At 46.3% G+C, this 25,329-nt stretch overlaps 1 protein-coding gene across 1 annotated transcript; it reads left to right on the top strand.

Annotated features, from left to right (window-relative positions):
- The first annotated feature begins 361 nt into the window (after nucleotides 1-361).
- On the top strand, nucleotides 362-25,251 carry SERP2 (stress associated endoplasmic reticulum protein family member 2). Its single transcript, XM_079903401.1, has 3 exons — nucleotides 362-472; nucleotides 5,157-5,229; nucleotides 24,505-25,251. Exons 1-3 carry the CDS (start codon nucleotides 389-391, stop codon nucleotides 24,543-24,545), a joined length of 198 nt encoding a protein of 65 aa, XP_079759527.1. The 5' UTR covers nucleotides 362-388; the 3' UTR covers nucleotides 24,546-25,251.
- Nucleotides 25,252-25,329: the final 78 nt, after the last annotated feature.

Here is a 25,329-nt window from a genome sequence, read left to right as displayed (position 1 = left end):
CCGCCGCGTTCGACCGCTGGCTCCTGACACCCCTGGGGCCCCGGGGCCCGAGCCGCTCGGCGCGCTGCGCTCCGGCCACCAGGTGCGGAGAGGACGCGCCGCAGCGCCCGCCTCGGGGCCGCGCTGGTTAGGTAGCTGGGGGGACCGGAAGGATGGCGAGGAAGTAGGAGAGGGTTTCCTGAGATGAAAGATTACTTCCGTCCGGGCTCTGGCCTCTTTCTGGAGCCGACTCGTTGGGGGCTGGGGAGCGGGGTGCGCGGGGCTCGGGGGCCGCGCGTTGCCACCTGCAGCGCCCGGGGCCGGCGGGACGCGCTTGGCCCTGTCGGGGGCTCACGTGGGGGGGGATCCTTGCAGGTGGGAGTCGAGAGCATTTCCTAGCGCCCGAGCCATGGTGGCCAAACAGCGCATCCGGATGGCTAACGAGAAGCACAGCAAAAACATCACCCAGAGAGGGAATGTAGCCAAAACCCTGGTAAGGCGGGGGCGGCGCTGACCGGGCGGCGTGGGGCCGGGCCCGGGCTGGGCGGGCGCGGGGCCAACCTCCCCCTCCTCAGCGCCCCGGGCTGCCCCTCCCGCGGGGTCCCGCACGGTGGGCGCTGAGGGCCGGGCTCCCCGCGGCGCGGACTTGTGCTCCCTTGAGCGGATAGGGCCCTGGTTGGCCGTGGCCCCTCTGGGAGCGTCTGCTGGGGCTCCCGCGGAGGCGCAGAAGGCCCTCCCCAGAAGAGAACTGGGCCTTTGTCTCCGGGAAAGACGAAAGTCACATCCTTCAGGGAACAGTTAAACCAACTGCTTGACGCCGGGGCCTGGAACCTAGTTGGTGCTAGCTCGGTTTTGTTGAATGAATGAATGAATGAATGAATGAATGAGTAAAGGGAGGCCCTTTGCCACGTCTCCCTCCTAGGCTTCATCCCCTGCCCTCCATCCCCAACAAACACACCAAGATAAGGTTTTCTTTCCTGCCCCTTTGTAATGGTCTCCGTGTATAAATTGGGGATTAGGGATGCTATTCAGCCCGTATTTCCCTCCATCCTCCTCTTTGGCCTCTCCTCCAGTGAGGCCCCGCACCACTCGGCGAAAGTTTAAAAGCAACATTCCCCTTTTTCACCTCGTCAATTCCGGCTCATCCTGATAGTATGTTCCAGAACTTTAGAGACTAGCTTGTTGCCAGGCATTCTGCACATCCAAAACCATAGACTAAAGCTTTATAACAATGCTTACGTAAAATCTCTGCCTTAAGTACAGGGTTGTGTGTGTGTGTGTGTGTGTGTGTGTGTGTGTGTGTTGTTTGTTTGTTTTTAGGAAAGCAAATGATCTTCAACAGACATTGCCAGGCCCGTGGTCCTGGACATTCAGAGGCAGCCCTCGGATGAGTTGTTGAGTCGTGCTGGTCTCCAAGTGTATGAGCAAAGGCGCATGGAATCTATTATCCCAGACACTTCAGTGGAAGTTCAGCTGAAACTTGAGGTTTGGCTGGAAGAGCTTGCAGACTTGATGAGGCAGTTGCCTTTAGCCAAAGGCATGAAGCTGGTTTGCTTAACTGAGCACAAAGCTGGATCTGCAATCTCTACTGCAGAATTCTTGCAGAACCAAGCAGTTCTATGGAAGAGAAACAGCATCAAATTTAGGTCTTTACAGGCAGCTACAAGCTTAAGTTGTGCTGGAAGTTCTCTCATTTGGGAGTTAGATCATTTAGTTGTTCTTGGGCAGCAAAACGCCAATATGCCATTGAATTGGAACTATTTTTCACGTAGAGCTCTGTTTTCCCTATTTTTACTCAGAAAAAAAAAAAAAAAACTTGCTGTCCAAATTGACATTGAAAAACAATTTTTAATGGATGTTAAAGTATTCGGGGATTATATCCCTAGGAGATCACTTCTTCCCAGGATATCATACAGACTAGCTGATTTACTGAAAATTTCTAGTTGTGTGGTTCCTTTTAGTGAACTGAAAAAACAGAGGTCACTTAATTCTCCTCAGTTGACAACTGATCTGACTGCAGAAGTAACGACAAAACAGAAACCGCTTTGCAGAGCTGTTTTACCCATTAGGCTTGATAAAGTCAGTGTCTGCCACTTCTAGCTTCTCAAGACCACTAGAAAATGTTTGGTACCTGAAACAAAAATGATTGGCTCCAAACTAAGAAAAGAAAATGGAAAAATTGGAGGAAAAGCTGTTTAAATATCTAGGAAATGTAGTCAACTTGACTGCAGTTCAACTTAACTTTCAGGGATATTTTCAAATTATGTTTAATGTATGGTCTGAATGGATTTTTAATAGGTTCTGATATACCATGGAGTGGACCCTTCAGACGTGCCTGGCGCCTATGAGTGTTTCTAAATGGTCCTACTAACTTTGTAATGAAAGGTTTCCAAACCAAGCCACAATGTATGTTTATTTTCCCTTGGTTAGAAAGGCTTTTTGGTTAACTTTATTGTAAATGGATCAGTCTCCAAAAAGAAAAATGAAATTCTCTTTCAAAAAGAAACACTTTAAATCTTAAATCTCATTTTCCTAATTAGAGATCAAACATGATTATACTTTGAAGGAAGTAACTTGTAAGGGGTAACTTGTTCAGAATGAAATTCAATAAATGCAGACACATGAACAGATTCTAACAGAAAATTCAGACGAATTGTTCAGAAATAAACTCCTTTAATTGTATATAGATGCTTGGGTATTTCATTATCAGCTTGCAGCTATGGAGTGAATCAGTACTGTTCTCCCAGATAACAGAAATGGAATAATCATTGCATGATTATACAGTAGTAAAATCTTCAGAATGAAAGGGCAATTTAAATGTCAGAGTTCCGAGTTACCCTGCTGGTATCTTATCACAGGGAAAGCCACCCTCTGCATTTTGGAGCCCAGGGAGTGACAAATTCCTGTGGGAAACGAACCATGTCATTTGCAGGATCCTACTGCTTTTCTTACCTTTCCCAGCAATAGATTCAGGCTTAGGTGAATTGTCCCAACAGATCTGTGCTGGGCACTGCTTCCCCAAAAAAGTAACTCAAAGCTCTCCAAAAACGATATATTGGTATCATGACCAGCCAACGAGTTCTTGAGCTCTGAAAGTCCACAAAGAATATTGATTCACTGTGGAATGTCATCAAAAAGGATTTTGTGTTATCAGGATGCAAGCTCTGTATCCTGATAATTTGAGTTTTTCTGCAAAGGAAAAACTAAATGACTCCGTATGGTATCTGCATGAGACCAGAAATCCATCTACAGGCTCCTGGATTCACTTATTGACTCTGCTGGAGATGGAACTAGATGAATTTTTTCGTTTAGCGTCAGTGGGATGACCGCAACAGCATTTGTTTCCGGGTCAACTCTCACAAGTGATTAGGAAGTTGGCGAAGGGGCAGAGGGGTGAATGTCACACGCTGTTCAGGTAACTTTATTTAATACCTCTATTATTTACTTGCTCTGATCTTGACCTGGTCATAGTGCCAAAGAATGACACAGTACAAATGCTGATTAAGGTTATCCTATGCAATTACTTAAGACTGAGTTTGTCTTTCTTCTAGTCAATAGAAACCATCTATTCCCTTGCAGTGAGATCTGCCACCGTACAAGAGTGTTGGTAGATACAAGTGGTCAAGGTTGGAGAAGTGAGTGGTCTTAATCCTTAGATTCTACCTGCCGCTGACAGTAATCCGTACTTCTCTAGTTAGAGAAATGCTGGAATAACCCTGTCACCCATTGGGGAGTATTAAAAGAGCCAATATCCTTCCTAGACCCTTTCTTTACTCTAGCAGACCTAAGACATGGTATTTAGTGGGGCTTGTATGCTTAGTCATTCTTCGAAGAACATTTATTAAGCATCTATTGTGTTTAAGTTCTGGGCCAGACGTTGCTATACATTGATCTATGAAAGAGACACAGTGCCTGCCCTTGCAGGGCTTACAGTCTGTGGAAAGACAGACATCAAACACAGTATTACAGGAATAAACATCGAGATACAAACTGTGATACATGCTGTCTAAAAAAAGTACTTGGTGATTTAAGTGCCAAGTGAACTCCACTGAGGTAGAAGAGAACGGAACAGGTAAGCTGAGAACCGAAGAACTGTTGCCTTGTCTATGATGAAATAAGTTCTTTAACCTATGTTGGCCACAGCCTATTTGGGGCTCATGTCAGTGAGGGAATATTTAGTGAGTTCTTCATTTTTCTTCACTCTACCTTCTCCCTTTTCACTTGAGAAATTCCCCACATTTTCAGATGCCTTTCTCAGAAAATCATGGTTTTCCATTGATTGATTTGCTTGTAAGGACCAAGCCTTACCTGCACACAGACCCAGAGGAGGTGCAGAGGCACCTTCCTCTGACGTCTGTGCTTTCGGCTTGAGAAGAGCAGGCGGTACGCAGGGCGGGTCCGTGTGGGAACCACAGTCCCCTTATGCTTCCCGGGGATGCCGAGATTTCTCCCAAGCATAAGCGTCACTGAGAATTAGGACGTTTATTACAAAACGCCGCTCGCCTCATCTCCATACACAGCTGCTGCGGTGCGTCTACTGTTCCCAGGGTTTCCACGGCAGGGGCTTCCCAGGTTTTTAGCGCTTAGAAAGTTTTGAGAAAATGGCTGTGCTCTGTAACCCTGCTTGGGAACCACGGATGCAGGAATTCAAGATGAATCTGTTGGAGGAAAATCCCCTGGCTCCGTAAAGAGGGAGACCTAAACGTGAATCCCAGCTGTTGTCCCAGTTAGCAAACCTTGAGCCTCAGGTGGAGGCCCCTTGATGGAGATGATAATACTGGCCTTGCGTGGAGTTGTGAGTGCTAGAGATCGCGGTTGCTCGCTGCTTTCTAGAGGGCCTGGCATGAAGTGTGCTTTCAGCCGACAGAAGCAATGATTAGTAATATCATTTTTGGCTTCCCAAATCACTGTATGGGTTTGTGTATTTATACCTCATCGGTCCCCAGAATATTTAAGAACCACCCAGTTCATTGAATTACAGGGGTGTAAGTAAGGTTATTGATGAGTTTTTCCAAACCCATCTTGATCCCTTAAAATTGACTTTGTTCGTCTAGATCTGCCCGCTGGCATTGAGACCGGATCTGTCTCATTCACAGAGGTGTCTAGTGACTAGCCATACTCAGTAAATGCTTCTTGAATGAATGAAGCTAATCTTACTTTCTCCCATTCCCTTTCAGAGGCCGCAAGAAGAGAAATATCCTGTGGGACCATGGCTGTTGGCACTGTTTGTTTTTGTTGTCTGCGGCTCAGGTATGGGTTTCTCGCTGCCCTTATATCCCATGGTCTCCTTTGTCCTATAAAAACACATGTTTTCTTCTTAAGGTAAATAGACAAAAACTATATTGGTCTGGGATTCAAGTTAATTGCTGCCCGAAGCCTTCATCTTAATAGGTTTTGATTTCATTGCCATCCCAGCAAACAGAGTAGAGACAGAACTGATGTGCTATCATATCATAATCATAAAATGATTACAGTGAGCAATGAAGTTGGCTGGCCACACTTCAGAGTTCAGTTAAAGCTTTCTCTGAAGACCTAACCTAAAAAGGGCATTTGGAACAGAAAGCGGAGCACCTGTCTGCCTGAGATAATCCACATTCCAGAGAGAAGGAGAGGCCTTATGCCTTAAGGGAAGCTCTGCGGAGGTGCTGGGTGAAACAGAGCCGTTGACCTAAGCCTCAAGGTGCAGTCACCTGATGCTGGAAGGTGGCAAGTTAAGAGAGCTTTACACACACACACACACACACACACACACACACACACACACACACACACACACACACACACACACACAGTGCAGACTTGACCAGAAGGATCATGCAGTCGTTTCTAGTCGACTTCTGTAATTGGGAGCCTTGACTTAATTCCTGGTCCCCATGGGTTGGGTCTCTGAAGTACTGGTGAGTGGAGGTCACTTCTATCAACAAGGTAGGTCTTTAGATGTTCCCATCCTCCATCTCCTCACTGTTGCTGAGGGCAGGGAAGGTGAGGAGTACACATCTTCCTGCAAAGATCTAAAACTCCCAGGAAGACGTCATTCCTCCCCAATGGCAAGAGACGCCCATGACTAATGGTGCCTCTGACCTTTAGGAGACCACTCTTCCGAGGAAATGAAAGCTCTTAGGAGGAAGGAGGGATCCGATGGTCTTGGCACTATTGCCAAACAAGCCTTTGTGTTAGGCTCAGTTTTTTGTTTTTTGCGGTACGTGGGTCTCTCACTGTTGTGGCCTCTCCCATTGCGGAGCACAGGCTGCGGACGCACAGGCTCAGCGGCCATGGCTCACGGGCCCAGCCGCTCCGCGGCATGTGGGATCTTCCCGGACCGGGGCACGAACCCGTGTCCCCTGCATTGGCAGGTGGACTCTCAACCACTGTGCCACCAGGGAAGCCCCAAAGCTCAATTTTTTAAAGTTGATTCCAAGATGAGAGAAGATCTTCCACTCCAAGAAACAAAAGTGTACACCATCCCTAAAGATGTGTCCTCAAAGGGAGTCTTTTGTCCAATACAGAGATCCCTCATCTTTAATAGAGTTTACCCAGCCACTGCTGGAATACTTCAGGAGCGCTCACTCCTTCAAAAAGCCTATCCCAGGGCTTCCCTGGTGGCGCAGTGGTTGAGAGTCCGCCTGCCGATGCAGGGGACACGGGTTCGTGCCCCAGTCCGGGAAGATCCCACATGCCGCAGAGAGGCTAGGCCCGTGAGCCATGGCCGCTGAGCCTGCGCGTCCGGAGCCTGTGCTCCGCAACGGGAGAGGCCACAACAGTGAGAGGCCCGCGTACCGAAAAAATAAAAAAAAAGCCTATCCCATTTCTGTGCAGCTCTGATTCTATTGGAAACATCTCCCCTCCTTTGAACCACACTGTGCTGTCTTCTCGGTAGTTCAGGTGTGGACGCCGAAAATCACACAGCTTAGACTCTTCTGCTTCTGAACGTCTTGACTCTTCGGATATTTTCAAGATGACTGCCTAGTGACTCCTTCTACAAACTCAACTTCCCTAGTTCTCTCAACCTTGTCCTCATAAGATGTAGTTTCTAGACCCTTCTGTACATGCCATGACTCTCTTAAAGTATTGCACTTGCAACTGCAGAAGTTGGTCTAGAAATGGTGCAACTGCTACAGAGATAGTAGGTCTGTCCCTGCTTTTTGTCTCATAACCCTGCTTTTATTAATATGCCCCAAACAGTTTATTTATTTAACATCTTTATTGGAGTATAATTGCTTTACAATCTATGTTAGTTTCTGCCGTATAACAATGTGAATCAGCTATATGTATACATATATCCCCATATCCCCTCCCTCTTGCATCTCCCTCCCACCCTCCCTATCCCACCCCTCTAGGTGGTCACAAAGCACCGAGCTGATCTCCCTGTTCTGTGCGGCTGCTTCCCACTAGCTATCTATTTTACATTTGGTAGTATATATAAACCCATGCCACTCTCTCATTTTGTCCCAGCTTACCCTTCCCCCTCCCCGTGTCCTCAAGTCCATTCTCTACGTCTGTCTTTATTCCTATCCTGCCCCTAGGTTCTTCAGAACCAATTTTTTTTTTGGATTCCATATATATGTGTTAGCATACGGTATTTGTTTTTCTCTTTCTGACTTACTTCACTCTGTATGACAGACTCTAGGTCCACCCACTTCACTACAAATAACTCAATTTCGTTTCTTTTTATGGCTGAGTAATATTCCATTGTATATATGTGCCACATCTTCTTTATCCATTCATCCGATGATGGACACTTAGATTGTTTCCATCTTCTGGCTATTGTAAATAGAGCTGCAATGAACATTTTGGTACATGACTCTTTTTGAATTATGGTTTTCTCAGGGTGTATGCCCAGTAGTGGGATTGCTGGGTCGTATGGTAGTTCTATTTTTAGTTTTCTAAGGAACCTCCATACTGTTCTCCATAGTGACTGTATCAATTTACATTCCCACCAACAGTGCAAGAGGGTTCCCTTTTCTCCACACCCTCTCCAGCATTTATTGCTTATAGATTTTTTGATGATGGTCATTCTGACTAGTGTGAGGTGATACCTCATTGCAGTTTTGATTTGCATTTCTCTAATGATTAGTGATGTTGAGCATCCTTTCATGTGTTTGTTGGCCATCTGTATATCTTCTTTGGAGAAATGTCTGTTTAGGTCTTCTGCCCATTTTGGGATTGCGTTGTTGTTTTGATACTGAGCTGCATGAGCTGCTTGTATATTTTGGAGATTAATCCTTTGTCTTACAGTTTATTTTTAATAATCACAGCACCTCCTAGACTTACAGAGAGCTAATGGCCAGCCAGGCCCCACCAAGCTCTTCTTCACGTCAACTTCCTGCAAGCTTCAGAGATGCATGTCCGTACCCTCCCATCTAAAGTTGTCCCCTATCTGCATCACACATTATTTTATTTTATTCCTGGCCCTCATCGACATTTGAAATTATTTAATTTGCTTACTTATTATCCATTTCTCTCTACTAGGATATAAGCTTAGGGAAGACAGTATTTAACTTCCACTAAATTTTTAGATACTAGTACAGTTTTTAGCACATAAGGAGTGGTTAATCTCGTTGGCTAGATGGATGGATGGATGGATGGATAAAACCAAATATTCCCCATGCTGTAGATATTAAATAGACTTTTTTTTAGACCTAATATAAAGCTCCGTGAACATTTCTATTTTAATTTCATTGTTGGTTGTTAAGCTGCTTTTCTACAGAGTAGCCATAAAGTATGGAAATGTAGAAGAACATAAATAATAAATGGCTTACTGATACTGCATAATAATGTACAGTATGGTTAGTGATGTTACATGATGCAGTCAGTGTATTGCCCTGCATTAGCAGTGCATAGTTCAGAGCACTGTGAAAAATTGCAATGGGGCTTCCCTGGTGGCGCAGTGGTTGAGAGTCCGCCTGCCGATGCAGGGGACATGGGTTCGTGCCCCGGTCTGGGAAGATCCCACATGCCGCAGAGTGGCTGGGCCCGTGAGCCATGGCCGCTGGGCCTGCGTGTCCGAAGCCTGTGCTCCGCAACGGGAGAGACCACAGCAGTGAGAGGCCCGCGTAACGCAAAAAAAAAAAAAAGAAACGAAATTGAGTCATTTGTAGTGAGGTGGATGGACCTAGAGACTGTCATACACAGTGAAGTAAGTCAGAAAGAGAAAAACAAATACTGTATCTTAACACATATATATGGAATCTAAAAAAAAAAAAAAAAAAGGGTTCTGAAGAACCTAGGGGCAGGACAGGAATAAAGACACAGACTTAGAGAATGGACTTGAGGACACAGGGAGGGGCAAGGGTAAGCTGGGACAAAGTGAGAGAGTGGCATGGACATATATACACTACCAAATGTAAAATAGATAGCTAGTGGGAAGCAGCCGCATAGCACAGGGAGATCAGCTCCGTACTTTGCAATCACCTAGAAGGGTGGGATAAGGAGGGTAGGAGGGAGACGCAAGAGGGAAGGGATATGGGGATATACAGGGATATACGTATGCATATAGCTGATTCACTTTGTTATACAGCAGAAACTAACACAACACTGTAATTCAATTTTCTCCAATAAAGATGTTAAAAAAAAAAAAGTTATCTACGTTTTCAGGCTTTATGGCCAAACTGTAGATTGTTAGATCTTGAACCTTGAGCCTTTCATCTAATTATCTCTCTCTCCCAGCTTTATGGTTTCTTGAAAGTATATTATTCGTCCAAGGCACTGATAAAAGTCTAGATTTGGAGAAGTCCACAGAAAACAATTAGAGACAACTCCCCTCAGGTTGACTTTGAACCTCTCAGCAAAACTCCTGCAAGCAGCCCTCGTGTCTTGAGGGTCGCTGGTGTGCATGGCGCTGTGCAGGCTTTGGAGATACAAACTCCTTCAGGGGGCAGCTGGCACTGGGGAGACAGATAAGGAACATGTCGTTGCTCCCAGGAAAAGAACACTTTGACAGCAGAGCACCCGGAGGGTTTGGCAAGCGTGGACAAGGGACCGTCTTAGTGCGTTCGGGCTGCTATAACAAACTACCATAGACTGGGTGGCTTGAAACAGCAGAAATTTATTGCTCACAGTTCTGGAGCCTGGAAGTCACATTGGGGTACCAGTGTGGTCGGTTGGGGACCCCTTTCCCAATCTCAGACTTCTCCTTGTATCCTCAGGTGGCATCCACACGTGGTAGAAGGGGCTAGGGAGCTCAGTAGGGTCTCTCTTATAAGAGCAGTAATCCAACTCATGAGGCCTCCGCCCTCAGGACCTAATCACCTCCCAAAGGCCCCGCCTTTCTACCACCATCGCATTGGGCATTAGGATTCCAACATGTGGAGCTCAGAAAACACAGTCAGACTATATCAGGGCCTTCTAACTCATACTGAGCAGAAGAGAAAGTTTCCCAGAGAAGGCGCCATTTGAGCTGAGTTTTGAAGGACAAACAGCCAGACAAAGGGAAGGTTATTCCACATGAGGGAACACAGCATGACAAAGGCACAGAGGCCTGAGATAGTAGGACAGGCTCAAGACTGGCCAAAGCCCAGTCACAGGGATCTGTGAGCCTCGGTCATCACGTAGCCCTTGTTGTCAGGAACTAAATAGATACAGAGCTGGTGGGGTTTTTTTGTTTTTTTTCTTTTTGGGCTTCAAGATACACAGTAACTGGGGCCCTCTCCGGTCTGTGCCCTTAGGTAGCATATAGGAGAGGGGGAAAAGCCAATAAGTCATTTAGTCTGGCTTGTTTTTCTCCAACCTGTTCTAGTTCTCAATATCCATCCTTTCCAAAGGGATTAAAAACCTTCCCTAAATTACATCTTAATTAAAATTTTGCCAGGCTTATTGGTTCACATAGTAGGAACTGTATCTTTCCCCCCGTTTGGGTAAATTGGGACATTTGCTGACAACAATCTTTTGGAATCTTCCCAGTCTCCATTAGTTTTTTCAGGGATCGAGTACATTGTCTCTGCTATCCTCTCTGTTGGTTTGTCCAGGGGCGTGAGATGGGAGCCTGCAGGGCCTGGAGATGTGGACTTAAAGTGGCCAAAAGGACACACCCCTTACTGGCATACTACGTCCCCTGCCTGCATGTCTGGTGCTCTTCTAAAGACGCTTCTTTAAATCTAGTTTTAAGACCACTAGCTTCTATGGAAAGGCTAGACATCAAACGGGGAGTTGGGTCCTCTTAACTTTATCCTCTGTTAACATGCCACCATGATCCCCAAGAAATGGACCTCCTCCTTTTTAAAATCATATCTAAAAATAATCCACCACCAGCTCCCTTTTTGTCTTATTTTCTTTCCTTTCCTTTTTTTTTTGCCAACTTTAGCATTTTTTTTGCAAGCTTCAGCTCAGGCCAAGCTCTGTTCTCACAGAAATGTGTCACTCTTCTCAGTTCGTCCTTGGTACTGTGCCCTTCCTTCTATCTTTGTCCGTGTCCTTTTCTAAACCAAACACGTCACGAAAAACACAATAGCTCCTTTAGATTCATACCCGTTGCCACGTCCCTGGGATTAGTCAAGATTCAGTTCTTGCAGCTCCTACTCTCCCTCCTGAGTTCCTCCCTTTTCAGAGTCGCAGACCATAGGCTCCTACCTATCTTTTTTATTTAATTTATTTTATTGAAGTATAGTTGATTTACGGTGTTGTGTTAATTTCTGCTGTACAGCTAAGTGATTCAGCTATCTGCCTATCTCTTCTCTTCGTTTAAAAGAATGCGATTATGACCACCTAGAGGGGTGGGATAGGGAGGGTGGGAGGGAGACGCAAGAGGGAGGAGATATGGGGATATATGTATATGTATAGCTGATTCGCTTTGTTATACAGCAGAAACTAACACACCACTGTAAAGCATTTATACTGCAATAAAGATGTTTAAAAAAAATGCGATTTCCTCAAATCAAACTCTTCCCTTTATCAGTTCCTCTGCTTTACGTAATGAGCCTCTCGGTGCCTGGATGATTGATCCCCTTACCACTGCTCTCTCTCGCTTCTGTTCCACTTTTGTAGCACAAAGTAGGAGAGACCCGCCCCATCTAGCGTCCTGCCATCATCTGCAGTGTGCACAACAGCACCTTCACCCCTGCCCTTGCCTGTCACGCTCGCACAAAATGCACTGGAGTCTGTGGTGGGATTTCCATACCTCTGCAGACATACCCCTTCCTGTCCCTGTCCAGCGAGTCCCTTTCCTTTGAACAGGATATACCCGTGTGCCAGGCTTAAGTTCCATTTCACCAAGTCCCTGGGATCCCTCTGAGGTCATTCGCCCTCTCTGAGTTCATGTGCTTAGTTATTCATACTTTGTAGATCTTTATACAGACAGGAAAAATATGAAATCTTCTAATAGTAGTGAAGATGTTGATCACTGATCTGATTCTCTTGCTTTCGTGACCTCACTCTATTAAACCCACTTTTCTAATCGACGGTGGGCTGGGCAAAGTGTTCTTTTTTAGAAATAGTGTCACATAGAAAACAAACTTATGGTTACCAAAGCGGAGTGGGGAGAGGCGGAAGGCATAAATTAGGAGTTGGGGATTAACAGATACACACTACTGTGTATAAGAAGGATAAACAACGAGGACCTACTGTATAGCACAGGGAACTATATTCAGTATCTTCTAATAACCTATAAAGGAAGAGAATCTGAAAAAGAATATATATATATATATGTATATATATACTGAATCATTTTGCTGTACACACCTGAAACATTGTAAATCAACTACACTTCAGTTTAAAAAATTATAGAGGGCTCCCCTGGTGGTGCAGTGGTTAAGAATCCGCCTGCCAATGCAGGGGACACGGGTTCAAGCCCTGGTCCAGGAAGATCCCACATGCCGCGGAGCAACTAAGCCCGTGCGCCACAACTACTGAGCCTGCGCTCTAGAGCCCGCGAGCCACAACTACTGAGCCCACGTGCTGCAACCGCTAAAGCCCGCACGCCTAGAGCCCGTGCTCCCCAACAAGAGAAGCCACCGCCGCAATGAGAAGCCCGTGCACCGCAACGAAGAGTAGCCCCCGCTCGCCGCAACTAGAGAAAGCCTGCGCGCAGCAACGGAGACCCGATGCAGCCAAGAATTAATTAATTAATTAATTTTAAAAAATAAAAATTATAGAAATACTGTCAGTGTACCTAGGGTAAATAAATTTTCAGGTGAGGCAAGTCACAAGGAATGCAGGTTTTATCTGTTTTCCTAGTATCTTCGGGGAAAAAATGCAGAATGGTAAAAATGTTGACCTTTAAGTATAGTTTCACTTATGGGTCACCCTTACTCCATTTTACGTGGCAAAACAAGTTAACAAACCTCCAAGAGGTTACGGGACCCCATTATTATGGGGAGTGATGTGTCACAGCAGACTCTTGACCCCTTCCTTCTCGGCTTCTTTCCTCGGCCTTCCTTGTTCTCCACACATGCCTTTTGTGCCAGCAGTGGTGGTGCTGATAAGAGCCAGATAACGAAAAGGAAGGAAGAGGAACCAGGGCAGCAGTGAGAGCCCAGCACACAGGCACCCAGAGCCCCCTGGCACAAAAACACATGTCCAGGGAATGCCCACCCCTCACCAGGGAGACCCCCCGAGATCCCAGTCCAGCCCAAGTCCATGGTTGTAACCAGTCAGAGGACATTATCTAAATACTAAATACACCCCCCTTCAGAGGAAGGAAATTCCCACTTTCCAGGATTGCAAAAGGTCTCTTAGGCAAGACGCTTCTTTGAAAACTGACCAACTGGCAGAAAATGGATAAGAGGCTTCAGAGGGGAGGATAGTTTGGGGCTCCGCCAGATGTGGGTTCAAAGCCTGGATTCGCTAGGTTTCTGCTGAATAACCTTGGACAAGTTCATTACTCTCTCTGTATTGATTTCCTTATCCATCCAACGGGGATAGGGGGAGCCCCTCCAGAGGTTGTCCTGATACTGGATAGTTCCAGGGACGTAAGTGCTGGCCCACAGCACGCTTGAAACCTGCAGCTTCAGTCACCACCATCTCTGTCCCCATCGCCCTCACGTAAAGTAGTGGCACCATGAATGGGACTGGTGTGTCATGGACGCTTTAAGCTCCCATTGCCTTCCATCCTCCCAGGCCACGCTTTCACCTGGCAGGCTCAGCCACTCACGTTGGTCTTGACCTTCCAGAGAGCTGCAGACCCCGCCTCTTCACTCCCAGGAGAAGTGTGAGCAATTTCAGTGATAACACTCCCAGTGGGTGAGACCATGTTCCCATGATAAATCATCAGAATCTTTCAGACCGACCCAGGCAGGAAAAAGGAAGCGCCCAGAGGTACACTAAAATCAATGAATAGGGGTTTGTACTTTAAGTTGAATATGAGAAATAAACTAAGTTTTATTCGCTTAAAGCAACCCAAATACACCACCATTTTGCTATTTAAAAAAAAAAAAAGTTTTCTTTGTGAGATGCAAAAGCTTTTGAGACATGGAATTGTCCAGATAGGACATCTCAGGGCCATATCTTGCTTCGTCTGGTTTAATTTGGAAACTAGCCTTATTGTTGTTAGCATTATATACATTTCATCAGAAATCTAAAACCTGTTTCTTAGTCAGATACCTCTTCTGGGTCCCCTCAGATGATTATTGCAAACAGGCCAGAAACTTTTCTTGTTCAGATCCCGACCCAGGACTTTTGCTTGGGCCTTTTTAACTGGTTGCATTTGTCTTTATTTGATCTCCTAGGACCCCAGATTCACACTGAAGCCCCAAGGGTTTAGACACCCCCCTCTTAGAGACTTGGCCGTTTTTATAAAAATATTATCTTCCACTTCTGCAGGCGGTGGGGCCTCTTTCCAGATAAGCAGCTCGTCCTGACTCTCAGTCCCCGGTTTCAAAGCCTGCCTCTTTAGAGAACTGTTTGATAGCTTCTGAAGAGTACTTGTTTTTATCTTGAGACTCAGAGACAAGCGTGACCCGGAATGTCCGTCTGAGGCGGCAGAGATGCCGTCGCACAGATACGCCAACTGCTATCTGCGCGAGACACTTGCTGTCTACGTGTGCTTCCCCGGACCGTGGATGAAGCCCGTCCTGCTGGTTGTGCCCACAGCCCTCGGCCCTGGGTTTCCCTCTCCCTTTTGTCCTCATCTCTTTCAGGAGCCTTGTGGAGAAGGGTTCGGAGGCCTCCCCAGAGCTCTGTGATGAGTATGTCGCTGTGCATCAGTAATGTCTGACCCGAACACGGCAGTGACAGCAGGGTCCCAACGCTGGCCTACCCATCTTATAGTGTCAGTGCCACAGTGTTCACAGGACAACTGTCTTCAGCATTTTTGACTTTCCTCTCGGACTAGAAGTTTCACCTGGACTCAGTGACAGTAGGTCTTTCCCTTCACATGCAGTTGACCAGACAGTATGTTAGCGCTTACATGTGTCTCGTGATCCTGTTGCATCATTCACCTCTCCTGAGCCCAGGTGTGTCCCTGAGTGTGGACAGGAGGCAGCAAGCTGAGAGCCGTCTTCTCTGTCCTCGCCCCTCACTGAGGTTCCAACCGGGGTCAATGGAACCACCATTTAATCCCCATGATGCTGTGATTCTCAGAGGGAAACGCTTACACACCAGCCACACCCCAACTCCCTCCCTCAGACTACTTCTCCCTCATCCGTCCCTCATTTCAATTGCATTTCTCGCTCTCTGGCCGAACCTGATACTCACTTCCTAATTAGAGATTATGTGAATTTTAGTCATTCTTGAAGTCTGGCTTTTCTTGAAACTGATGAGCTTATATTCCCCATCAAAGGGAAACCTCTAGGGGAAAAGGATTAACCAGTGACTTATTTCCTTCCTAATTTTCTATAGTTTCCAATTTTGCCAATAAGCATATATTACTTGTATAATCAGAAAAAAATAAGTGTATTTTGAGAGCAAAATTGCTAAACTCTTGGTTTTAGCCTTTTCTTTTTTTTTTCTTCAAAGCAGTAGACTTTTCTTTCTTTCTTTTTTTTTTTTTTAGAGTAGTAGACCTCTTTGTTCAAATCTTAGAGGGAAACAAAAGAAAAGCTGTTCTGCTTGAAGCAGGATCTCTCATGTGTCTGTGTTTATGTCTGTGTCTGTGTGTGTCTTTGTATGATGTCTGTGTGTGTTTGTGTATGTGTATGTTTGTGTGTATCTGTGTGTGTGTTCATGTGTCTCTGTTTGCATGTGTGTGTCTGTGTGTATTTTTGTATGTGTGTTTGTGTGTGTGTGTGTGTATAGGGATGCCTCCTGTGTTGCTGGATATACTGATTTTTTATCATCCCCAGAAGGGAATACACATCTGGACCCTCTTTGCCCATCAAATAGGAAACTGTGTCCGGCCCGGCGCTGGCCTCTGTGATTCCAGAGTTAAGGCCTTTCCCAAAGAGCCTACTAGATTCATTTGGCACCATCAGTTGTGAGTAGCTGCACTGTTTCTGGGCAGGGACGTTCCCTTTGTCTGGCAGTTAACAGACTGTACTCTTCTCCTGTATCTGGTAGGCATTCTGCCTGCCGGGGCAGGACTGGGGAGAGATAACGTGTCACAGCCTGGACCGTTTTTCAGGACAACCTATTCAGAACAGATAAGGAAAGTGATTCCCTGAGACGTTCTAAGCTGGGCCTGAATGCCTCCTGTCCTCCCGGCCTCCTGTTTCGGGTGGTCCAGTGGTCTCCCTTTACGTCTGCACTGGAGGCCTCTCCGTTTCTGGAAGAGCCCACAGCCCCACCCTCCCTAGGACTGGCTGTTTTGTTAAGGATGCTGTGGAGGAGGGACAGGACTAGGTGCTGTGTGAACCAGCTCCAGGGACAGCCTCCTTGGGTTGGAAACCCGGCTCTGCCACCTACTAGCCGTGCAGCCTGGTCCAAGCTACTCACCCACACGCCCACTCCAAGCCTCAGTGTCGTCCATTCTTAAAAGGGATACGATCCTACCTGAAAACTCCTAGGATCCTCATGAAAATCAATCCTGAGGATGAAATGAGACAACGCATGCCACACGTTTAGTGGAGTCCTGGTAATAGTTTTACAAATGTTTGTCGTTATTGTCATTATGTTGACGGCCCTTAGTTGCACTGTCTCCTTGCCTCTCAACCCCCCTGGCGAGGTGCCGACCAAGATTCTGAATGCTTGCAAGGAAAGAAAGCTAACATTTTGTCCTTTGTGATGGGGAGAAAACTTGGGGAGCAGAGCTCTGAGATACTGGGGAAGCTGCAGGAACCCCAGCTCCCACCTGGACAGGGAGAGGGCAGGGTTTGCCGGCCAGAGGTCAGTGGTGTCACCTCTGCAGGGACAGCTAGAGCTGGAGCCTCTTCTCTCCTTCTAGAAAGAACTCTTTAAAAACTAGCCAATGGGGGCGAGCAGAATCTATTCATACAACTATTTTGGCTACCGTTTCTTGAGTACTTATTCTAATGCCAGGTCCTACACTTCTATTTTCTTTTCTCATCACACAGTCCCTACAAAGAAGCTATGGTACTCATTTTTCCAAATCACAAAACAGAGGTTCAAAGAGGAAATCAACCAGCATCCCGTAGCTAAAAAGAGAGCTAATACCCAAACCTAAACTCCAAACCCATCTGCCTTCTATTATCCTATTATCCTTCTCTCTTACCATTTCCCCCAAAATACCATGGAGCAGATTTTCCACCAACTTCAGGCCTCTAGCATATGACTGTGTATTGAAAAGAACTCATGTTAAAACATCTCCTACTTTCCCTGCCAGAAAATGTGCGTTGTCCAGAGATTCCAGCTGGACGGCCATTCTCGGTCTGCTCCCAGGTGGACAAAACCCTGACCCAGCCATGGGCTGCTTCTTGACTGGGCCACCGGGGTACTCCATCACCTTGCTCTGTCCTGGACACTTGCTCCAGGACAAATTTGAATTCACCGTGTTTGCAGGTCGACCACATAAGCACTGGCCTTTCCTGGAGACTGCCTGAACTATCTTGAAATTGTGACACCCAGAGGGAGTCACAGCCCCAAGATGCAAGTCTGAGGAACTCAGCAGCCCTGGAGCAACCTTTCCGTTCCACCACAAAGGAAAGCTTGAGGACATGCGTCTGCTCTGGAACTCCCGCCTCAGGATCTGAGATGCACGGTCTGGAAAAGATGTCTCATCAGCCATTGGCTCCCTCAAGGTGACCTGCGGCCTCGCTTGTCATGTGCTTCCCTCTGCCCTGGGGCCCTGCGCCCCTGGGGCCCTTTGGGTCTGTGTATGGTTTCCTTCTCGGAAGAGTGCTCTGCTGTCTGCCATCTTAATGTGGAGAGAGCATCCCATTCTTTGCTAATACGATCTCTCTTTTCACAGCGCCCTGCTGCCCTCACCTATCCCTGGCTTCCCTCTCTTTACCCTCTTCTCCATCTCTGGAGAAGCCATGGGGGAGTGACATCTTGCTTTGACTATCTTTGTGCTAATTCTTTCAGGGAGCTTAATGACCCACCTTGGCGATGTCTTGTCTCCTAACATCTCTGCTTTTTTTTCTCAAGGCCCAGACTTTTCTTACCAATGCTTTCATTTTTTAAATTTTTTAAATGAAAAATAATCAAAGTTGTGTGAATCCTAGAGTTGGCTTATCCTCCTAAAGGATGTTCCTCTGGCCTGTCTTGATCTCTCTTCTCAGCAACTCCCTTGATCTCGCTTATCGTCCACCATTTACTTTCAATAAAGGTGGTTTTCGGAAGGCCCCATTGTCTGGCAGGGTTCCAGCTTTCTGACAGTCTCCTAGGGGATCCGCTTGTGTCATCTCTGTGTCCTTTGGGCACTCTCAGTTAGCTGGGGTGGGGCAGTCCCCAGGGAAGCGTGGATTGGGCTGGCCCAGCTCCCGGCCTTAAGGGGTTTCTGTTCTCGACTTGTGACTGGACTTCCCCTCAAGAACTGAGCTCTTGGAGCAATTGAATCTCAAGGTCGCCATTTGATGCTGATTCTTTAGGTCTGAAGAGTCATCAGTTGAGGTTTTTAAAGTGTATTTTCCTCCACACTGTTTGCAATTTTTCACCGTTCAGTCCTTCAGTAAATTTTTACTGAGGACCTGCTATGTGCCCAGTGCTGAGCTTAGGCCCAGGGGTAGAGCTGGGGGCAAAATCATCCCTGCCCTCCTGGAGCTTGTGGTCTCGTGGGGAAGAAAGATGAGTCAAACAAATAATTGTGCTGCAACAGGTAAAATTTCAGGCATGAAAATGTTTGAAGGAGAGGAACATAGGGCTGCGAAAGCATAGACAGGCCAAGCTTGGAAACATTGCAGGTTCGGGTCCAGACCACTGCAATGAAGCTAATATCACGATAAAGCAAGTCACGTGAGTTTTCGGTTTCCCGGTGCCCATAAAAGTTCTGTTTACATTATACTGTAGTCTATTAAGCATGCAATAAATAGCGTTATGTCTAAAAAAAAAGGTATACATACCTTAATTTAAAAATGCTTTATTGCTGAAAAACGCTAACCATCATCTGAGCCTTTCAGTGAGTCCTAATCTTTTTGTAACAGTAACATCGAAGATCACTGATCCCAGATCGCTGTAACAAATATAAAAATAATGAAAACGTTTGAAATATTGTGAGAATTACCAGAATGTGACACAGAGGCACGAAGTGAGCAAATGCTGGTGGAAAAAGTGTTGCCCGTAGACTTGTTACACACAGGGTTGCCACAAACCTTCAATTTGTAAAAAAAAAAAAAAAACAAAAAAAACAAAATGCAATATCGGCAAAGCGCAATAAAACAAGGTGTGCCTGTAATGCAAAGGGCTGGTGTGCTCTAGGGAAGTGGTTCTCAAAGTGTGGTCCCTGGACCAGCAGCCTCAGCATCAACTATGAACTTGTTAGAAATATACATTCTCAGTTCCCACCCCAGACCCACTGGATTAGAAACTCTAGGGATGGGGCCCAGTGCCTGTTTTCAAACATTTTCAGGGGATTGTGAGACATAAGTTTGAGAACTCCTGCTTCAGATGGTCAAAGACGGCTTCTCTGAAGAAATAACTTCTGAATTTTGAAGTAAAACTAGGCGATAGGGTAGGGTGGGGAAAGTATTTCAGAAAGAAAGAATGGCGTGTGTAAAAGCCCAGTAGTAAGAGCAGGGAGCTTTTAAAAACAGGAGGGCTTCCCGTAAGAGAGGAGGAGAGTGGAGAAGGTGAATCTGGACAGGTTGCCAGGGGCCAGGAGATGCAGGTCATGGAGGTGAACAAGGATTGGGCAATAGAATGCTTCTGGTGTGTTAGAAACTCAAGGAGGGCACGATCTCACTTGTTTTTATTTAAAGAATAATTCTAGCTACAGTATGGAGAAAGGATTGAAGGCGTAGCAAGAGTAGACCAGTGGAGGTCACCGCAGGAACCAGGGGAAAGATGACGGTAACTTGGACTAGGGTGGTTTCGGGAAGGATGGAGCAAAAGACACACAATCACGAGATTATTAGGTAACGCCCACAGGTCTTGGTCATCCATCAGAGGTATCAAGGATGACTCTGGCATTTTTGGTGTACGTGCAAGATGGAGGAGGACGATGCCAAGCTTGGCAACGGGAAGAGATCATGAGAAGGTCCTGTTGCATTTGACGTGCCTTTGAGCCACTTGTGTGTAGGTATCAATTAGGTGGTGGAAGGTGTAGGTCTGGAGCTCCGAGGAGAGGTCGGGGCTGGCAACACACATTGGTGAGTCATCAAGAGCTAAGTGGCAACTGAAATTGTGGGCCGGGATGAGATCGCCTGGGAAAAGGAATGTAATGAAGAGAAGAAAGCCAGCCATGCTCACTGCAGAACTTCAACATTCTTGTTTACTGGTCAGGAGGAGTTAGGATGACCCCATAAACCACGTTTAGTGTAAAGAACCAAAGAGAAGACGGAAAACTAGAAACTAGGAGAGTGGTGTGTCCCAGAGGCCAAGGGAAGAGAGTTTCCAGGAGGGAGCGCTCAGCGAGGGTAAGTAGGGGTTCATGACAAGAGGCAGCGTCCTTCAGGACGCTAGTTGGATTAAGTGACATGGAAGGTCATTTGTATCTTTAGCAAGAGCTATTTCGCTGGAGTGAAGAGAGAAGCTAGAATGCAGTGGAATTGCAGTGGAATGAGGTGGAACCCAAAGGTAAGGGAATGGAGAAAGTGAGGACGTAGACAGCGTTTTTGGAAATGGCTATAAAGAGGAAGAGGACACCTGTGGATGGGAGACATGGAGTCAGGAGGGTTGTTCTGGTTGATTTTTGAGTTGCAAGTGCTTCTTGCATGTTAAACCCTAAGAATTTCATTGAAAGGGAATGGCTGAATAAAAGAGAGATGTGATCGTCTCAGGTTACCAAGGACCAGGATCCTGTACAGGTGGGAGAGTGCGGAAGCTCCCAGATTCTGTAGTTCCCACTCTAGCCTGGATTTTCCTGAACCCCTGACCTGCCCAAGGCCAGATCCCCTGACCTTGAATGCCTGCCCTCCTTCCCTTTCTTGGCATCCGTCCTCCCTGCTGACTCGCCTGCCCACAGCCCCTTTCCTGCAGCCCGCTCGGCTGTTTTCTCTGCTTTGTTCACCCTCTGTTAAGTTATTAACTTGTCAGGGTCCAGACTCCCCGCTTCCTTTCCCACTTTGAACCCACTCTTGGCTGCCTTCCCGTTCGCCGCCTCAGAAAGTCAGCATCAGGGAGGCCAGGGTTGTAGGGCTGGTCATTACTGGCGGGCACATAGAAGTACAGTTAATATAATTGGTATAGGATGGTGAAGGCTTCTTAAAGACACTGACATTGATATAAGCCTTCTTAAAGACAGGGATACAATTCTTAAAGACATTGAAAAAGGAATCATAAAACACAACCATCTCTCCATTATCTTAGAGGTGGAGGCAAATGGTGAACTTAAAATAGACTTCATTCAAAGTAATTTCTCCAAGAGGGTTCAATTTTAAAGGGTCGCCTGTACACATGTTAAAGACCATCAGATTTTTACCTGTTAATTCATGGATTCAATTAGGGTCAGGAATGATCTTTCATTAGTTTTTAAAGCAGACTCAGAAATAGGTACGTTGTTTTAATATGTGTTGCTACTCTGAGGCCAGCAAACTTTGTCTAAGATTCTTAAGAGAAATTTGCAGCAGTTCCTTAAAAAGAATTGAGTGATTTTATCGTTACCCAGCACTTTTGAAGTCATGAATTAACTTAATAGGGTCTGATGGACTAAGGGACAGCCTGTTTCGTACCCATTAACCTATATCCTGCTGATAATGATTCCTTGTCTACGAATAAATCTCAGAGAAATAACATTTTGGAGCATCTATTATGGGCAGATATTTTACCTATTATCTACAGTTTTATAAATAGAGAAATCAGGGCTCAGAACTATTTAGTGAATTCCGAAAATTCACACCTCTAGAGGGTGGCAGGTAGCACCTGAGCTCTGGTATTCATGCTCATACAGGGAGGCAGCAGCCATCCTTGTAGTAATAGGAACAGTAATAATAGCAATGACTCCCACGCACCGAAACCTTGACGTGGGAGGGGCCTCATGTATGTCAGATCATTTAATCCCTGTATTAGCACTGCGAGCAGCGTGGTCCTCACTTCACAGCGGAGGAGACAGAATTGAAGAGGTTGAATTGTTCATGCAGTCACACAGCTATTCAGTGAAGAGATGGGGTTCAAACCCAGTTCCCTCTGACCCTAACATTCCCCTCTAAAGTAAGCCTGTTTGTCCAAATTAGGGATGTTTTCCTGATCCGAAGAACAAAGCCTGAGGCACGGTAGATGTAAATATTTTTTTCCTAATGTGCTTGAATATACAGTTGTCTTCCAGCACTCCTGTGGAGCCGGAACACAGGAATGTTTATTTAATTTTTATTCCTTGTTAGCTTTGGTAGAAGAGGGTGGAAACATCCGTGTTCCGGCAAGCGTATACCTTTGGGTAAGGTACGTTCTCATCCATCTAGCAACTTCTCCCGTTAAGAGCCACCCCCCAGATGAGAAGAAGACAAGAAAACCTCTGAGCACAACCAGAGTTAAATATCACAACTTGTTGAATTAACTCCTTTATCTAGAGAAGACTCTTTCCGACCTTCGCACACAACTGGTTGACTCTTAATTTTATACATGGTTCTAACAGTCTTTGTTTTGGGCTTAGTCTACAGTAGCATAATAATAGAAGAGGGCCCACTGCAGACTGGTGTAGTAGCACCAGAGATGTGACCAGAGCTAAGAGTCATTGAGACCAAATAACTGCTAAGAAGCAGAAATGAGAGCCCAAGAAGTACAGCCAACCGGAGCTATTTTGGGATCACATCAAACACTGTGCATCCTCTGTAACCCTATTACAGCAGAGTCTTAGCAGTTATCACTTTTTACTATGGTCACACTGAACATTCATGAAACCTTAATATATTAAATCACGTTGGGTGTATATCCAATTTAGGAAAGTCGTGATGATGCCCACAGTGATTTTTTTAGTTTATGAAAAACCAACTATATTAGTGCGTTATCTACCCTTCAAATCTAACTGTCCAAGAAAGAGTCCCCGGGGCCCTCGGTCTGAATTATCTCTGGATCCCCAAAGCACAATGCCTGACACGTAGTACGTGCTCACTAACGTTAGTTGATAAAATATCAAACGCTTTGTTTCTCGAGGGTTCTGGGTAGCGTACTTCACTATGGTTACTTAGGAAGCAGCATTCCTGGGTATATTCCAGGATGACTTTATGAAGGAGAGAAGGGGTAAGCCCCCTGAATGTTCTGTGCTTGTTCTGTTTGTGCACTTGATTACATGATACCCAGCTGCCCCTCAAAAAAAAAAAAAAAATCATTCTATATGTGTTCATTGCTATTATTATCATGATTGTCTCCATCACGATTGACCAATATTGTATATGTCCCATCTGGAGAGGATGTGAAAAAGAAGTTGGACCTTCCTCTCCTGGAACATATTTAAACCCTATAAACAAAACCAGGCTGGGTGCTATCCAACCAGCTCTTACCAGAATAAGGGGAGGGAGTCCCAGGAATTGTCTGTGGACGTTCAGGCTACCCACCCCTTCATGAAGGAGTTCGGTCCACTTAGTGAAGACGGTGCCCTGAATAAATCAGTGCTGCTCTCGGTGCATTTCAAGTCGAATTTCAGAAAGTTCCAGGCCGCCTGAAGATGCACTTGTATCAAAGGTTGTTGTCAGCAGCCGGGGGCCCAGCTCCACGTGTCTGCTCCCAGCACCTGGCCTTCCTTCCAGTTCAAGGGCAGCTTCTTTTCCAGGTCACAGCCATTTTGAAGAGGCAGCGTCGGCTGACCTGTTAAATGAGTGCCCTGCGTGCACGAAAGCGCTGTCCGCCGCTGCCCGGGAGCATCAGAACGTTCTGGGGAAGAGGGCCAAACCTCTCAGTGCCTGAGGGATTTCTGGCCTTCACTCCTGGTGGAATTAGCAGAAGTTATCCATAAATCCCTGAGGCATCCATCAGCAGACAGAGCAAGGCTGCCTTTTTAAAGAAGTTCACTGACCTCTTGTTAACTTAACTCCTTGTTAGGAAATATCTAATCAGCTGTGTGCTAACAGGTCCGGGGCCCGGGGTCAGCAGAAGCAGGGCTCGCAGTGGGGCTGGGTTTCCAGCTGTGCGCTGTCTGGTGTCTGAGCCGTCTGTTTTGTTTTCCTCCTTCAGCTATCTTCCAGATCATTCAGAGCATAAGGATGGGCATGTGAGCAGGCTGGGCTTTGACACGGCCCCCTGCCGCTGGAGGGTGGAGGACCGCTTCAGCTCTTAGCCGGGTATCTGTGGGAAGCCTACAAGCCACCCAGAAGAGAAAAAAAAGGCTCCCTCAACTGTTCCCTGATCGCTTCATCATGGATGTCAGACCAAATTCCTTTCTCACAGGACATCTCGGTACATCCGTGCTCTCAAGCGGAAAGGACATTTTGCTTTGCAGTTGGCAGGATTGGTAGCTCTCCGGGTGTCTGCAGCAGAGCTGTCTGTCTGCTTTTGCCCTGGGTTTCGCTGATGTCTGCATGCGGGCTTCTGAATGATCACCGCTTTACTTTCTATGGATACGATCTCTGCTCCATTGGGAATTGCTTTTACAAATAAATGTCTTTGTTCAACCTTATACACTGTGTGGGTTCCAGTGAGAAAAACCAAAGTGAAGATGATGTCAGGAAAGCTCCGGAGGGATGGGTAGGGTAGGGGACTTGATTATGTAACTGGGGAAGATCAGGGAATCTGTGGCCCGGGAACCAGGGCTAAGTCTGCCCAGCCGGGCGCTGGCCACCCTCAAGGTCTTTGCCTGAAATGAAGCCCTGGGCAGCTCTAAGGACCTTGGGTTTTTCACACATTTGACAAAGTGTGGATCTTCTGGGGTTCTTTCTTTTTTTGGTTCGCTTTTTGTTGTTCTTTTTTTTCAATCCAGAAAAGGTACCTACAATGTGTGTTAAAGTCCAATTAGCCATTATCTCTTCTGCGGGCTGCATCAGGGCTTCGTGCGTCACAGAG

Source organism: Stenella coeruleoalba, assembly GCF_951394435.1.
Source record: "Stenella coeruleoalba genome assembly, chromosome: 18".
In the NCBI taxonomy this organism is placed as follows: domain Eukaryota; kingdom Metazoa; phylum Chordata; class Mammalia; order Artiodactyla; family Delphinidae; genus Stenella; species Stenella coeruleoalba.
Note: the sequence above shows the minus strand (reverse complement) of the source record. Positions and strands in the feature narration are given on the sequence as shown.

Bases quoted from the DNA above. Each gene is read 5' to 3' on its own strand.
- SERP2 (XM_079903401.1), top strand. From the start codon at position 389: ATGGTGGCCAAACAGCGCATCCGGATGGCTAACGAGAAGCACAGCAAA. The intron at 473-5,156 runs GTAAGGCGGGGG...ATTCCCTTTCAG, and splicing joins GGAATGTAGCCAAAACCCTG to AGGCCGCAAGAAGAGAAATA. The intron at 5,230-24,504 runs GTATGGGTTTCT...TTCCTCCTTCAG, and splicing joins TTTTGTTGTCTGCGGCTCAG to CTATCTTCCAGATCATTCAG.